Raw genomic sequence first — 15,185 nt, 5'->3', positions numbered from 1 at the left:
GGGTCATCTACTCTGCATGACCAATCATCCTATTAAGTTTCAACATTCTGGGTCAAGTGGTTCTCAAGTTACTGACCGGAAATGATTTTCAATGTTCAGGCCCCTGTGACCTTGACCTTTAATGGAGTGACCCCAAAATTGATAGGGGTCATCTACTTTGCACGTACAACCATCCTATGAAGTTTCAACATTCTGGGTGAAGTGGTTCTCCAGTTATTGATCGGAAATGGTTTTCCATGTTCAGGCTCCTGTGACCTTGACCTTTGATGGAGTGACCCCAAAATCAATAGGGGTCATCTACTCTTCATGATCAATCATCCTATGAAGTTTCAACATTCTGGGTCAAGTGGTTCTCTAGTTATTGATCGGAAATGGTTTTCAATGTTCAGGCCCCTGTGACCTTGACCTTTGACGGAGTGACCCCAAAATCAATAGGGGTCATCTACTCTTCATGACCAATCATCCTATGAAGTTTCAACATTCTGGGTCAAGTGGTTCTCTAGTTATTGATCAGAAATGGTTTTCAATGTTCAGGCTCCTGTGACCTTGACCTTTGACAGAGTGACCCCAAAAACAATAGGGGTCGTCTACTCCAGCAGCCCTAAAACCCTATAAAGTTTGAAGGTTCTAGGTCAAATGGTTCTCCAGTTATTGCTCGGAAATGAAGTGTGACGTACGGACGGACGGACGGATGGAAGGACAGACGGACAGGGCAAAAACAACATGTCTCCTGGGGGAGACATAATTATTGTTTTTATTTAAAGTCACACACACATAATTACTGGTCATATGGTGACTTTCTTGGGGATACTTTGATGCCAATTTGTCCGATCAACCTTGGTGCCAATCTAAACTTTTAAACCTTTGGTGCCAATCTGTCTAATTAATCATTTGGCGCCAATCTGCCTTACCAGTCTTTGGTGCCAATTTGCCTTTATCAATAGTTAAACTTTATACATATGGCTTTTTTAAAGTGGCCTGACAAAAAAAATTTTTGCAGCAAAACTGCTAATAATAGCGAAAATTAACTAACAAGAGGGCCAAGATGGCCCTAGGTCGCTCACCTAAGAAACACTCCATAACAGTGTAAAACATGTTTGACCTACTGATTTCATGGAAACAAATATTCTGACCAATTTTCATTAAGATTGGACTAAAAAATTGGTCTCTTGCGATAAAACAAGCATTTTCTTAGATATGACCTAGTTTTTGACCCTAGATGACCCATGTTCAAACTCGACCTAGATTTTATCAAGGCAATCATTCTGACCAAAATTCATGAAGATCAACTGAAAAATACAGCCTCTATCACATACAGAAGTTTTTTCTTTGATTTGACCAAGTGACCTAGTTTTTGACCTCAGATGACCCATATTCAAATTCGACCTAGATTTCATTAAGGCAATCAACTTGACCAAATTTCATAAATATCAACTGAAAAAAAAACAGTCTCTATCGCATACACAAGATTTTTCTTTAATTTGACCTAGTGACCTAGTTTTTGACCTCAGATAACCCATATTCAAAACCTACCTAGTTTTCATCAAGGCAATCACTCTGACCAAATTTCATGAAGATCAATTGAAAAATACATCCTCTATTGCATACACAAGGTTTTTCTTCGATTTGACCTAGTGACCTAGTTTTTGACCCCGGATGACCCATTTTCGAAATCAGCCTAGATTTTATCAAGGTAATCATTCTGGCTAAATTTCATGAAGATCAGTTGAAAAATACAGCCTCTATTGCATACACAAGGTTTTTCTTTGATTTGACCTAGTGACCTAGTTTTTGACCCCAGATGACCCATTTTCGAACTTGGTCTAAATTTCATCAAGGCAATCATTCTGACTAAAATTCATGAAGATCAATTGAAAAATACAGCCTCTATCGCATACACAAGGTTTTTACGTGATATGACCTAGTGACCTAGTTTTTGACCCCAGATGACCCATTTTCGAACTCGGCCTAGATTTCATCAAGGTTATCATTCTGACCAAAATTCATGAAGATCAATTGAAAAATACCGCCTCTATCGCATACACAAGGTTTTTCTTGATTTGACCTAGTGACCTATGTTTTGACCCGAGATGACCCATTTTCGAACTCGGCCTAGATTTCATCAAGGCAATCATTCTGACCAAAATTCATGAAGATCAATTGAAAAATACAGCCTGTATCGCATACACAAGGTTTTTCTTTGATTTGACCTAGTGACCTAGTTTTTGACCCAAGATGACCCATTTTCGAACTCGGCCTAGATTTCATCAAGGTTATCATTCTGACCAATATTCATGAAGAAAAATTGAAAATTACAGCCTCTATCGCATACACAAGGTTTTTCTTTGATTTGACCTAGTGACCTAGTTTTTGACCCGAGATGACCCATTTTCGAACTCGGCCTAGATTTCATCAAGGTTATCATTCTGACCAATATTCATGAAGATTAATTGAAAAATACCACCTCTATCGCATACACAAGGTTTTTCTTTGATTTGACCTAGTGACCTAGTTTTTGATCCGAGATGACACATTTTCGAACTCGGCCTAGATTTCATCAAAGTTATCATTCTGACCAATATTCATGAAGATTAAATGAAAAATACAGCCTCTATCGCATACACAAGGTTTTTCTTTGATTTGACCTAGTGACCTAGTTTTTGACCCGAGATGACCCATTTTCGAACTCGGCCTAGATTTCATCAAGGTTATCATTCTGACCAATATTCATGAAGATTAATTGAAAAATACAGCCTCTATCGCATACACAAGCTAAATGTTGACAGACGACGGACGACAGACGACAGACGACAGACGACGGACGACGGACGCCGGACATCGAGCGATCAGAAAAACTCACCTGAGCATTGCTCAGGTGAGCTAAAAAGAAAACAACAAGTAATTTTTCATGCAAATATTTACAATATTCATATATTACAACAGAACTGAACAAAATAATCCCTTCTACTCTCTAAAAAAATTTGTTCCTCATAACTGTCAACTAGTACACATTAACCAAATGGCTTGCCAGTCAATAGACAAAACTATTACTCAAGGCCAGGACGACGGAGAAAAACAGGTTTGACTAATGACCAGTAAGCCATTCATTGTTTTTATGACATGACAATCAAATAACAGAGAGAGAGTCTGCACATAAGCTTGGCAATATTTGTAGTCTTTTATAGCAGAGATCTTAGGCAAAGCTGCAATTTGGATCGGATATAAATAAAGAGTTTAATCACTAGCATTGTTTAAAGAGGATAATTTGCAATAGCATCCCCTCGTCCTCTTCTCAATTCTGCAGTTGAGGAATGAAAGCTGCATTAAGTGACTAAATGAAGATTATACATATAACATTATATAGGTAAAACAAGGTAAATTGTGAAGAAAAGGAGGAATATTAGATAGCAGTTATCATGGTTTTACAAAGCATTTGTTGGTGACAGCTGAACTGTTTAATAATTAAAAGCATATCAAGTTGCAAGTTGAGCTGTAGAGCTGAGTTGGTCAAGACTATGTTAAGACGAGTTGATCAAGACTTATGTAATATTTTTTGCGAGGCATCACAGATGCCTGAATTATCGAGACACAGATCACCAATACCAAGCATTGGATCACCAATCATGGATAAAGGACTTGAGACTTACTGTCTTTGGAAAATATTGTCACCTTGATCAAACATCTCCTGCCTATAGTGCCGAAGGTCAAATGGGATAAGGAGTGCTAGGTAATGATTCAAAATGAAAACCTTTTGTACGGACCATTTTTATAACCTTGAAATACGAGTGTATTATTTACTCTTCTTCATACTACCACTTCTGCCTGCAGATTTCCTAGCAACCAAGTCGGTTACTGTCCCACAACAATAAAAATAGCGAATATTTCACTATCATAGACAACAACCTTATCTGTTCATTTCTACCGACTTTTCTTTATTTCTTTAGGATTTGTGGTCTGAAAACGCTATTTTTTTAGTATAATTTATAGTGATACTGAAAAACATTACTACTCTGCAAAAAGACAAATTGCTGAGACTGTTTCTATATATATATACCTATATTTCATTTACAACTTCCTGTCCTAGACAACTTTTATTACACTAGTAACACTTTATCAAAAACCTTTTCCAGCTGTCAAAAACTTGTCTTATGAACTATTAATGTCATTACTCTGACAGAAGGAAACTGGTAAATACTTTGTTGCTGGAGCAGAAAAAAAATGGGTCAGCACGAAATTCCATTTGTGTTATATATTCTGTAATGTTCTAGTTTCTGTGATAAGAAAAATTATCATCAAATATTAGGGACTTTCTACAATGTACATACCTCCAGACCCACTGTGCACAGACCCGGCACTATTGTTGCCACCTGCAACACTACCACCACCTGCAAACCCGCCAACTCGACTATCAGCACCATCAACAAAACTGCCGACAAAACTCTGCGAGTCCGTACTAGTATAACTGTAAGGTGGTACGTAGCTCAGGTTTTGTGGCAGATAATTTGAACTGCTATACGGGTACTGATTGTTCCATTGTGGCGGGGGCAGCGGCGCCAGCGTGTCCCGATCCGCTTCTGACACAGAATCAACATCTTCCAAACTAAGTGTCGAGAAATCTGAAAGTAGACGAAAGAAAATATTTAAAACTTTGAAAACACACAAACCCATGTCACCTGGTAACAAAAACTATATCTTTATAAATGCTATTCATTTAAAAACCTTACAACGTGTGAATGAGAATGGCATCACATAGCGAGAAGTCACTGAAACACGAGCCTACACATAAAGCTACATGACAAAATTCTAACAGTTCAATGAGATGAACTGAGGAAAAATTAGGTAAATTTACAGTACTAGTTTTATGCATACGCGACATATTTTTATAGGAGTCATAAACTTTAAAGTAAGCAATAAATTTACTGCCAATCACTGTGAGTCACAGTATGGCAGGCAATACAATGTACTACGTAATAGATTAAAATGTGAGATCATGGCCTTTTTTGTTGTACTGATGTACGCAAGTCGTGTCTAATAAATAACCATGTCAAAATATTGGTATAGAATATTAAGGAAAAATATGGTAGTTGAACAGATAGATATACCGGAATGTCATGTGTTCTCGACATACATGTATTCTCGAGCTATTATGGAAATGGCCAGTATATTTTTGCATGCAACATAATCCTCACAAGTAAATATACAAGAGTGTAAACATTGTGTCTGCTGTTTTAAAAATGAAAACATAAACAGTTTACCTCGAATCAAAGCAAGACAGTTTCAGTCTGATTTCAAATTATGTAATTAAGTTAGAAAATCTTAATGTAACTTTTTACTTGGTTTAAAAATTGGTATATATCCATATATCTTCCATCAAGAAACATTACTGCTATCAAAATTTCTACATCAGAGGTCAATCAAAATAAACCATGATGACATCAATCTGCCCGAGTTCAACTGCAAGAGATGGTGACTGTGTAAAGTAGCAATAGGCGTTACGTGAAAGAACTGAAACACATATTTATTTTCTCAGATATAAATCAGGGCTGTCTGTAAAGGAAATATTTTAGAGGAAAAGTGTTAACTTTTAAAAGAAGTTCAGCCTATAGCCTTTTGATATTGATATGGGTAGGTTTTGAAAAATATGTAGCAATTCGGGGTTTTCGAATTATTTCAATTGTCAGATAAGTTGCTGGGCAACCATATCATTTCTGCATACCCATTGTTTTAGTTTAGAAATATTAAGAAAATAATGAAAAATGCTATTTTTATAAAACAGGTGATATTTCAAAATTATATACTTTTTGCAGTGACACAGTTTCACAACAGTGATTTTAACAGAAATGGTAACAAGAGCTGTCCGTAAGACAGCCAAGCTCGACTATTCGAAATATTGTCCCAGAAGCAGGAAAATATTACCCAAAAAGGTTAAATATCAAAAGAGTTCAAAAGGGTGAATAGATTGACCAAAATGCATATATGACTGAGTTATGGGACTTGCTGCTATCAACTAGTTTTATAACCCCGAAGGCACATGTGAAGTTTCAATTCAATATCTGCATTAGTTTTGGAGATAGAAAATTGCATGTAAAACTTTAAACAGAATTTTCAAAGTCCAAAAGGGGGCATAATTTGCCCAAAATACATGCCAGAGTTATGGGATTTGATCCAGTGAGGTTAGTAATTGATCTATAAAAAGAAAAAAATAAGTTTCAAATCTATATGCCTTTTAGTAATAGCTGTATGTACTTGCACGCAAAACTTTATCCGGAATTTGCTAAGTCCAAAAGGGGGCATAATTTGGCCAAAATGAAAAGGTCAGCGTTATGGGACTTGCTGCTATCAACTAGTTTTATAACCCCGAAGACACATGTGAAGTTTCAAATCAATATCTGCATTAGTTTTGGAGATAATAACTTGCATGTAAAACTTTAACCAAAATTTTCTAAGTCTAAATTTTTAGGGGGCATAATTTGCTCAAAAAACATGTCAGAGTTATGGGACTTGACCCAGTGAGGTTGGTAATTGATCTAGAAAAAGAAAAAACAAGTTTCAAATCTATATGCCTTTTAGAAATAGCTGTATGTACTTGCACGCAAAACTTTAACAAGAATTTTCTAAGTCCAAAAGGGGGCATAATTTGGCCAAAATGAAGGTCAGAGTTATGGGACTTGCTGCTATCAACTAGTTTTATAACCCCGAAGACACATGTGAAGTTTCAAATCAATATCTGCATTAGTTTTGGAGATAATAACTTGCATGTAAAACTTTAACCAAAATTTTCTAAGTCCAAAAGGGGGCATAATCTGCTCAAAATACATGTAAGAGTTATGGGTCTTGATCCAGTGAGGTTGGTAATTGATCTAGAAAAAGAAAAAAATAAGTTTCAAATCTATAATGCCTTTTAGAAATAGCTGTATGTACTTGCACGCAAAACTTTAACCAGAATTTTCTAAGTCCAAAAGGGGGCATAATTTGGCCAAAATGAAAGTCAGAGTTATGGGACTTGCTGCTATCAACTAGTTTTATAACCCCGAAGACACATTTGAAGTTTGAAATCAATATCTGCATTAGTTTTGGAGATAGTAACTTGCATGTAAAACTTTAACCAAAATTTTCTAAGTCCAAAAGGGGGCATAATTTGCTCAAAATACATGTCAGAGTTACGGGACTTGACCCAGAGAGGTTGGTAATTGACCTAGAAAAAGAAAAAATAAGTTTCAAAGCTATATGCCTTTAATTGATGGCTGTATGTACTTGCATGCAAAAACTTAACCAAGGTGTGACGCCGATGCCGACGCCAGGGTGAGTAGAATAGCTAGACTATTCTTCGAATAGTCGAGCTAAAAATATCAGTTTCTAAATATAGCTCAGGAATATATGACAGGTGCTTCCTGGAACTAGAAAGTAGGTCACTGATAAAATGTGCTACTGTGAACTCAACGAAAACAAGAGCTGTCCGTAAGACAGCCAAGCTCGACTATTCGAAATATTGTCCCAGAAGCAGGAAAATATTACCCAAAAAGGTTAAATATCAAAAGAGTTTTAAGTTCAAAAGGGGGTAAAATTTGACCAAAATGCATATCAGTTATGGGACTTGCTGCTATCAACTAGTTTTATAACCCCGAAGGCACATGTGAAGCTTCAATTCAATATCTGCATTAGTTTTGGAGATAGAAACTCGCATGTAAAACTTTAACCAGAATTTTCAAAGTCCAAAAGGGGGCATAATTTGCCCAAAATACATGCCAGAGTTATGGGACTTGACCCAGTGAGGTTGGTAATTGATCTAGAAAAAGAAAAAATAAGTTTCAAATATATATGCCTTTTAGTAATTGCTGTATGTACTTGCACGCAAAACTTTAACCAGGATATTCTAAGTCCAAAAAGGGGAATAATTTGCTCAAAATACATGTAAGAGTTATGGGACTTGAACCAGTGAGGTTAGTAATTGATCTAGAAAAAGAAAAAATAAGTTTCAAATCTATATGCCTTTTAGTAATAGCTATATGTACTTGCACGCAAAACTTTAACCAGAATTTGCCAAGTCCAAAAGGGGGCATAATTTGGCAAAAATGAAAGTCAGAGTTATGGAACTTGATGCTATCAACTAGTTTTATAACCCCAAAGACACGTGTGAAGTTTCAAATCAATATCTGCATTAGTTTTGGAGATAGTAACTTGCATGTAAAACTTAACCAAAATTTTTAAAGTCTAAAAGGGGGCATAATTTGCTCAAATACATGTCAGAGTTATGGGACTTGATCCAGTGAGGTTGGTAATTGATCTAGAAAAAGAAAAAATAAGTTTCAAATCTATATGCCTTTTAGAAATAGCTGTATGTACTTGCACGCAAAACTTTAACAAGAATTTTCTAAGTCCAAAAGGGGGCATAATTTGGCCAAAATGAAGGTCAGAGTTATGGGACTTGCTGCTATCAACTAGTTTTATAACCCCGAAGACACATGTGAAGTTTCAAATCAATATCTGCATTAGTTTTGGAGATAGTAACTTGCATGTAAAACTTTAACCAAAATTTTTTAAGTCCAAAAGGGGGCATAATTTGCTCAAAATACATGTCAGAGTTATGGGACTTGACCCAGAGAGGTTGGTAATTGACCTAGAAAAAGAAAAAATAAGTTTCAAAGCTATATGCCTTTAATTGATGGCTGTATGTACTTGCATGCAAAAACTTAACGAAGGTGTGACGCCGACGCCGACGCCAGGGTGAGTAGAATAGCTAGACTATTCTTCGAATAGTCGAGCTAATAAAAACGTGTATTTTTTAAAGCAGGATGATCAGGAACGGGTAAAATTTTGAGGAAATGGTAATTTGGAAGATGAATTTATCTTATTTATTTTTTAAATATGCCTGTTTTTGTTGGACTGTCGAGAACACATGATACCAGGATACGTAAGCACTTTTATTATTTAGTACCTATAGGGATGAACACATCTATCGTTCCTTTAATGGTCTGTCAGTAAATATAATGCTAATATTTTCTTGATACAAGTCCCCAATGATAGCCTGATTCCCGTGCGAATGCGAGGATGTATGTCCATTTCATGATATAATAACAATCCATATTGCTTGTGCAATTCTTGTAAATAACAGTATTTGTTTCATTTTAACTGGTCAATAAGTATATTGCAGCTCAGTTGAATAGAATGCAGATATCAATAGAATATAATCAAATCGTTTTGTATGAGTTCGAATCCTCATGATTCTTCTGTTTGATTTTCATATCCATATCCTATTTTGTTCCCGTATTCTTTGTTTCTTTCTTTGGTTTGTATGTGCATGTATGTCTTTATATAACATACGTTCATTTATATTCACTTTCTATTTACATGTTTAGTATATGCATTAAACCAATAGCACATATCTTTTCTCATCTGCCATAATTATCGGCCTCAGGTATTTCGCTGTTGTCATGTAATAGCGAAAATGAAGAAATCTTTTTTTTATGGAGTTTCGAACCTGCACAGCAAAAGATCTAATGAACATAATCAATATACTTTACCACTGAGCTAATCTATAATTAGTATGCAAAGAAATATTTACATTTTGAGCAGTTACAAAACTGTTGAATTCTCTATGCTTCATTTCAATATATTTATCACTTTGTAAACATCACAATATTTTGGGGCATATAGTTCGATTTTGAGGTCAGTGATGCTTTTGTACTTTTAATAATGGAACGGTCTGTTATTTAGGTAGTGTTAATTCAGTATGATAGTGGTTCTTCCCTAAATAAGGCAAGGTAAATCATGCTGATTTCCCTAATCGGCAGACGAGTCTATAAATTGAACTCTCAAACGTCAAAATCAAACTATAGTAGTTCTCAGTCATATTAAACAATAAAGAAGTTTATTTTATCTGCCCAAATGCCATGTTTTTCTAAATGATTAGTACTGTACGAAATTCAGGCATTTCAATAGAAAACTTGAGGACTTATACATAGGGCTGTCATCGATAGAAACGATATCGATGTATCAACGATATTTTTTGGTCGATCGATTATCGATTCCCATTTTTAAAAATCGATATTTTACACAGAGAAAAAACTATCCAGATAAACACTCAGACCCTCTAAAACAACTTTTCTGCCTGCAAAAATGCGCCCTTAGTAACGGAAGTTGTCAATAAAGGTCATGTCTAAACTTGTACCGTAGCATTCTTTCCAACTAGTCGGCACTACCTGTATGGGGAAATACATAAATACAAATAAAACACATGAAAAGCAGGCAATTAAACTAAAAATAACATTAACAAGAAGGTATATAGCATGTACATGAACAAATAGGTTGTAACTCTAACTTAATAATCGATATATCGATGTATCGTCGATATCTGTCTTCCGATATATCGGTATCGTCGATATGACAAAGACCCAATCAATGACAGCCCTACTTATACAATTATTCTGATACAGAAGTTACTGTAGCTATTTTCTGTGTGTGATCTAGCGGTAGAACGCTCAGTTTTGGATTTAACCTTTAGCCTGCTAGCGGCAAGTGATTCTGCCTTTGCGACAAGTGCAGACCAAGACCAGCCTGCACATCCCTTTAAATCATAAGTGGTACTGCCCAAATTGGATGATGGACCAGTCCATTTTAGAAATTTAGCAGGCTAAAGGTTAAAGTACCTTTTCATTAGTTCAATTCAAATGCTAATTTTCTTATTTCTTAACTGCCATGAAGATATGTAATTTTAATAGAACTAAACACACACAATTATGATTAAATACACTTCATCTTCATGGTGATTTGTTATGTTTAACATTTTTCGTTATTGCTCTCCTGTGATATTTCAAAGCGAAAGGGGTTATATACCTTATGGCAATCTTATATGTGAATTTAAATAACATTACCCAAACACAAATGTCAGTATTCATTTATTTAAATATTATAGATTTTGTCTTGCATTGATTAATTATTAACTAAAACCTCTATATGCATTTAAAACATTAATTTGACTTGGATATTTTATCAAACGGAAAGGCAATTTATTTCAATTGAAACAATAATTCAACATTAGGTTTAATCTTAGCATATGAAAATCACATCTTTCTATATATTTTTATGTAAACCAGTCTTTTCTAAGAAAATAACTCAAATTATCCTTACAGGGTCAATCAAGTTAATCTAAATTGCACAGCATCCAGGAAAGCTTTTATTTCTCTTTATGACACTTAATGACCACATACATGTAATTTTGCTGAATATTCATCTTGACAAGACAGTGTTTCTCAGGGCAAAGCCGTCATAAATTATTTACGAGACAACTAACATCAAAGTTTATGACAGTGATGAATATATTGTCATATACACTTCACATTGTACCTTTAAAATATATCTCTTTTCTCATTAAATTTCAAAATAGCACACTTAATTTGTCTGTTTTTTTCAGTACACTGGCATTCACATTTATGATGGTCCATCCTAACTATTTATAACAACACAATAGACTGACAGTACAGAACTAGACAATATATATTGTGACAAATATTTTCAAGTAATTATCTATTTATTATTGTGTTCTGCTTACATTGTTTATTATGAAAGAGAAAGAAACAAGAAAACAAAATGGCCGACTACATATTTAAATTAATAGAAAACATCTTTTCTTCTATGTCAGTTGGGGATGACAATTAGAAAATCAGGACAGGGAATGGAAGAGTCAGACTTAGAATCTTGGGCAAATGCTCTGTAATCATAATAAAAAAAACTTAAATATCTACTGAACTGTTGCTTTATATACATTTATTATAATTATACCTATATATTAAGCCTGTCAAAAATAAGGCTTGTATTTCACAAGTAAGTATAACCACGCAGAAAAAAAATACGTATTGTACCTTTTGTATTGTATGTTGCCTGACTACTTTCATTCAATATGCACAACATGACACAGTTCTATAAACAGCACACACAAATACTTCACTAATTTCTATTTTAACATTGATAAACATTGAAGATTTCGTTTGAAAACAAAACAACAAACAAAAAGGTAGATATATATAATAAAAGGGTCATTATAACAGTAGCTAGATCTGGGATTTTATATTCAGCTCTCGTGGATTTTGCCAGATGGGATCTCAGGAGGCACGCAGCTCGAGCTACTATTATAATAGCCCATTACATTTATGATAATTCTCGTATTTTATTGTTATGACATTATGTCATTGTATTGTTTCAAAATGTAACTGCCTCAAGATATGTTTAACACTGAAATAGCTTGATTTTTTTTGCATAACATGTCTGTTTTAAATGTTTTAGCTTAATCCATGCGGAATTGCTTTTGACGACATTTGTTAATAAACACAAGTATATTTGTCAAAACAGCTTCTGTTAATCCAAAAATAAATTGTATTAAAATAATTCGAGCTTTTAAAATTGTACAAGCTATTTTTGGATACAAACTGCCCTGTCCTATCGTCTGCAAGCAATCATGAATACACCATGACCTACTGGGGGAATACACCTTGAATTACTACCTGAATACACATTAACCTACTGGGGAATACACCTTGACCTACTAGGGGAATACACATTGACCTACTGGAGAATACACATTGACCTACTGGGAGAATACACACTGAGCTACTGAGAATACAAATTGGGAGAATACACCTTAACCTACTGGAGGATTACACCTTGACCTACTGGGGGAATACACATTGACCTACAGGGAGAATACACCTTGACCTACTGGAGAATACACATTTACCTACTGGGGAATACACATTGACCTACCAGGGGAATACACCTTGACCAACTGGAGAATACACCTTGACCTATTGGGGAATACACATTTACCTACAGGGAGAATACACCTTGACCACTGGTGAATAGACCCTGACCACTGGAGAATACAAGCTGACCTACTGGGGAATACACATTGACCTAAAGAGAGAATACACCTTGACCTACTGGGGAATACACATGGACCTACTGGAAAATGCACCTTGACCTACTGGAGAATACACATTGACCTAATGGGGAATACACATTGACCTACTGGAGAATACACCTTGTTCTACTGGAGAATACACCTTGATCTACTGGGAGAATACCCATTGACCTACTAGAGAATACACCTTGACCTACTTGTAATAACACCTTGACCTACTGCCAGTAACATTGATTCTTAACTAAACGCTCTGTAAGTTCCATGTTATATTTTATGCTTTTTAGTGAAATACTTGAATAATTATATCAGTGAAATACTAGAATATATCAGTAAAATAAAACTGACATTTTGCTGTTTCATGCATTTTTATTTTTTAATGGAACAGAAGTACACTTAATGTGAAAGAATAGGAATTATAAATAACCTGATATTCTTTTCAAAAAATACTTCAATAAAGATAAACCCACATCAACTATAAACTCCACCCGTTCAACCATATTCTAATGTAAAAGCAAGATCTCACAGAACTATTTAACATTTTTGAACATAGAAATTGTGACATCAACAGCCAATGCATGTAAATTTGTGCAGTTTAAATGAGCATAATTTGGCTGAAACCATTGAAAAATACATGAAATAAAAAGGACATTTGTTCTGTGTACAAGATAGCAATATCTTTCCCTGTGAATACAATATTATATAATTTCCCTCACGGAATATTGCATCTGGTGTTTACTTGGTGAAAAAATATATTTCAATCTTACACCAGAATTAACAAATACCCTCTATGTAACGCAGACAGATTCCAGTTCTGACTTGTTGCAAGTAACTGAAAATGTTCCTGCATATATCAGATGTGAAGGAGGAGTGGCTTCTCTGGGCAAACTGTCAGATTAAGGTCATACACAGCTAAATGCTTTGACTTCAAGATTCAATGTTTAATTTTTCATTCCACCTATGCCTATACTGACAGATGAAAGAAAGGCCAAAAAATGAAGGCCCTGTCTGAAGGTTACAACTTGCTTTATTAAAATAAAGCATCAACTTGACTTCTGAATACTCACCAACTGGGTCAGTTACTAACAAGCAGGTGACACTAATGAAAGGTTTATGCCTAATAAAAAAGTCAAATTCATTATCAACTTGCCACCAAAGGTATGTTTATGTTTTGACAAAAGTGCATTTCCTTGTTTAACTGGTATTTTAACCATTACCCTTCTATATTTCTAAAATGGACTGGTTCATCCTTCATTTTGGGCAGTACCACTTATTATTCAAAGAGGTGTTCACTGAAAATTTACTGACTGAAAAAGTGAACATTGGAGAACATGATCGGCCAGGCTTATCTTGGTCTGCACTGGTCGCTAAGGCAAAATCACTTGCTGTCAGCAGGCTAAAGCTTAAGTAGGTTTTTCACTAACTTCACAGTCCATCTTCCATTTTTTTTTTTCATCTGGGTCTCTGTATCTGAGTGTTTGTCTCTAAAATGTTTTCTGTCATACCAAGACATTTCAGTACTCCATGTAAATGAAACTCTTCAAAAAGTCTAACCAATATTTTGAAAAGTTTGTACAAGACCTGAAACACTGAAAACAGTATCAATTAACCTTTATCTTGCTGGACAGGATTGATTCTGCCTTTGTGAACAGTGTAGATCATGACCAGCCTGCACATCCATGCAGTCTGATCATGCAAACAACTTACAGAAAGAGAAACTTTCAGTTTCTTTCAGTTTATCTTTTACCCTGCTAAATTTCTGTAATGAATTTGTCCATCTTTCAATTTGGATGTACTGTTAAAAGGGGTGCTAACCAAAAATATACTGACTGAATGGTGAGCAGTGCAGATCATGATCAGACTGCATGGATGTGCAGGCTGATCATGATCTACACTGTTCACAAAGGCAGAATCAATCCTGTCCAGCAAGATAAAGGTTAATTAATACTGTTTTCAGTGTTTCAGGTCTTGTACAAACTTTTCAAAATATTGGTTAGACTTTTTGAAGAGTTTCATTTACATGGAGTACTGAAATGTCTTGGTAAGACAGAAAACATTTTAGAGACAAACACTCAGATACAGAGACCCAGATGAAAAAAAAAGGGAAGATGGACTGTGAAGTTGGTGAAAAACCTGCTTCAGCTTTAGTCTGCTGACAGCAAGTGATTTTGCCTTAGTGACCAGTGCAGACCAAGATCAGCCTGCACGATGTTCTCCAATGTTCGCTTTTTCAGTCAGTAAATTTTCAGTGAACACCTCTTTGAATAATAAGTGG

At 35.1% G+C, this 15,185-nt stretch overlaps 1 protein-coding gene across 9 annotated transcripts in view; it reads right to left on the bottom strand.

The window, feature by feature from the left end:
- LOC123526568 (segment polarity protein dishevelled homolog DVL-3-like) overlaps positions 1-15,185 on the bottom strand; it is a 76,505-nt gene that overhangs the window by 23,210 nt on the left and 38,110 nt on the right. For all 9 annotated transcript variants that reach the window (XR_008367016.1, XM_053523065.1, XM_053523066.1 and 6 more), the window contains one exon: positions 4,326-4,616. Coding sequence is in view for 8 of the 9 variants with exons in the window: in XM_053523065.1 (XP_053379040.1) it covers positions 4,326-4,616 (291 nt within the window). In the remaining variant the exon portion in view is untranslated. The remainder of the gene's footprint in view (positions 1-4,325; positions 4,617-15,185) is intronic.

The sequence above is a fragment of the Mercenaria mercenaria genome, chromosome 14 (assembly GCF_021730395.1).
Source record: "Mercenaria mercenaria strain notata chromosome 14, MADL_Memer_1, whole genome shotgun sequence".
NCBI lineage: Eukaryota > Metazoa > Mollusca > Bivalvia > Venerida > Veneridae > Mercenaria > Mercenaria mercenaria.
This window is presented reverse-complemented; position numbering and strand designations above follow the sequence as displayed.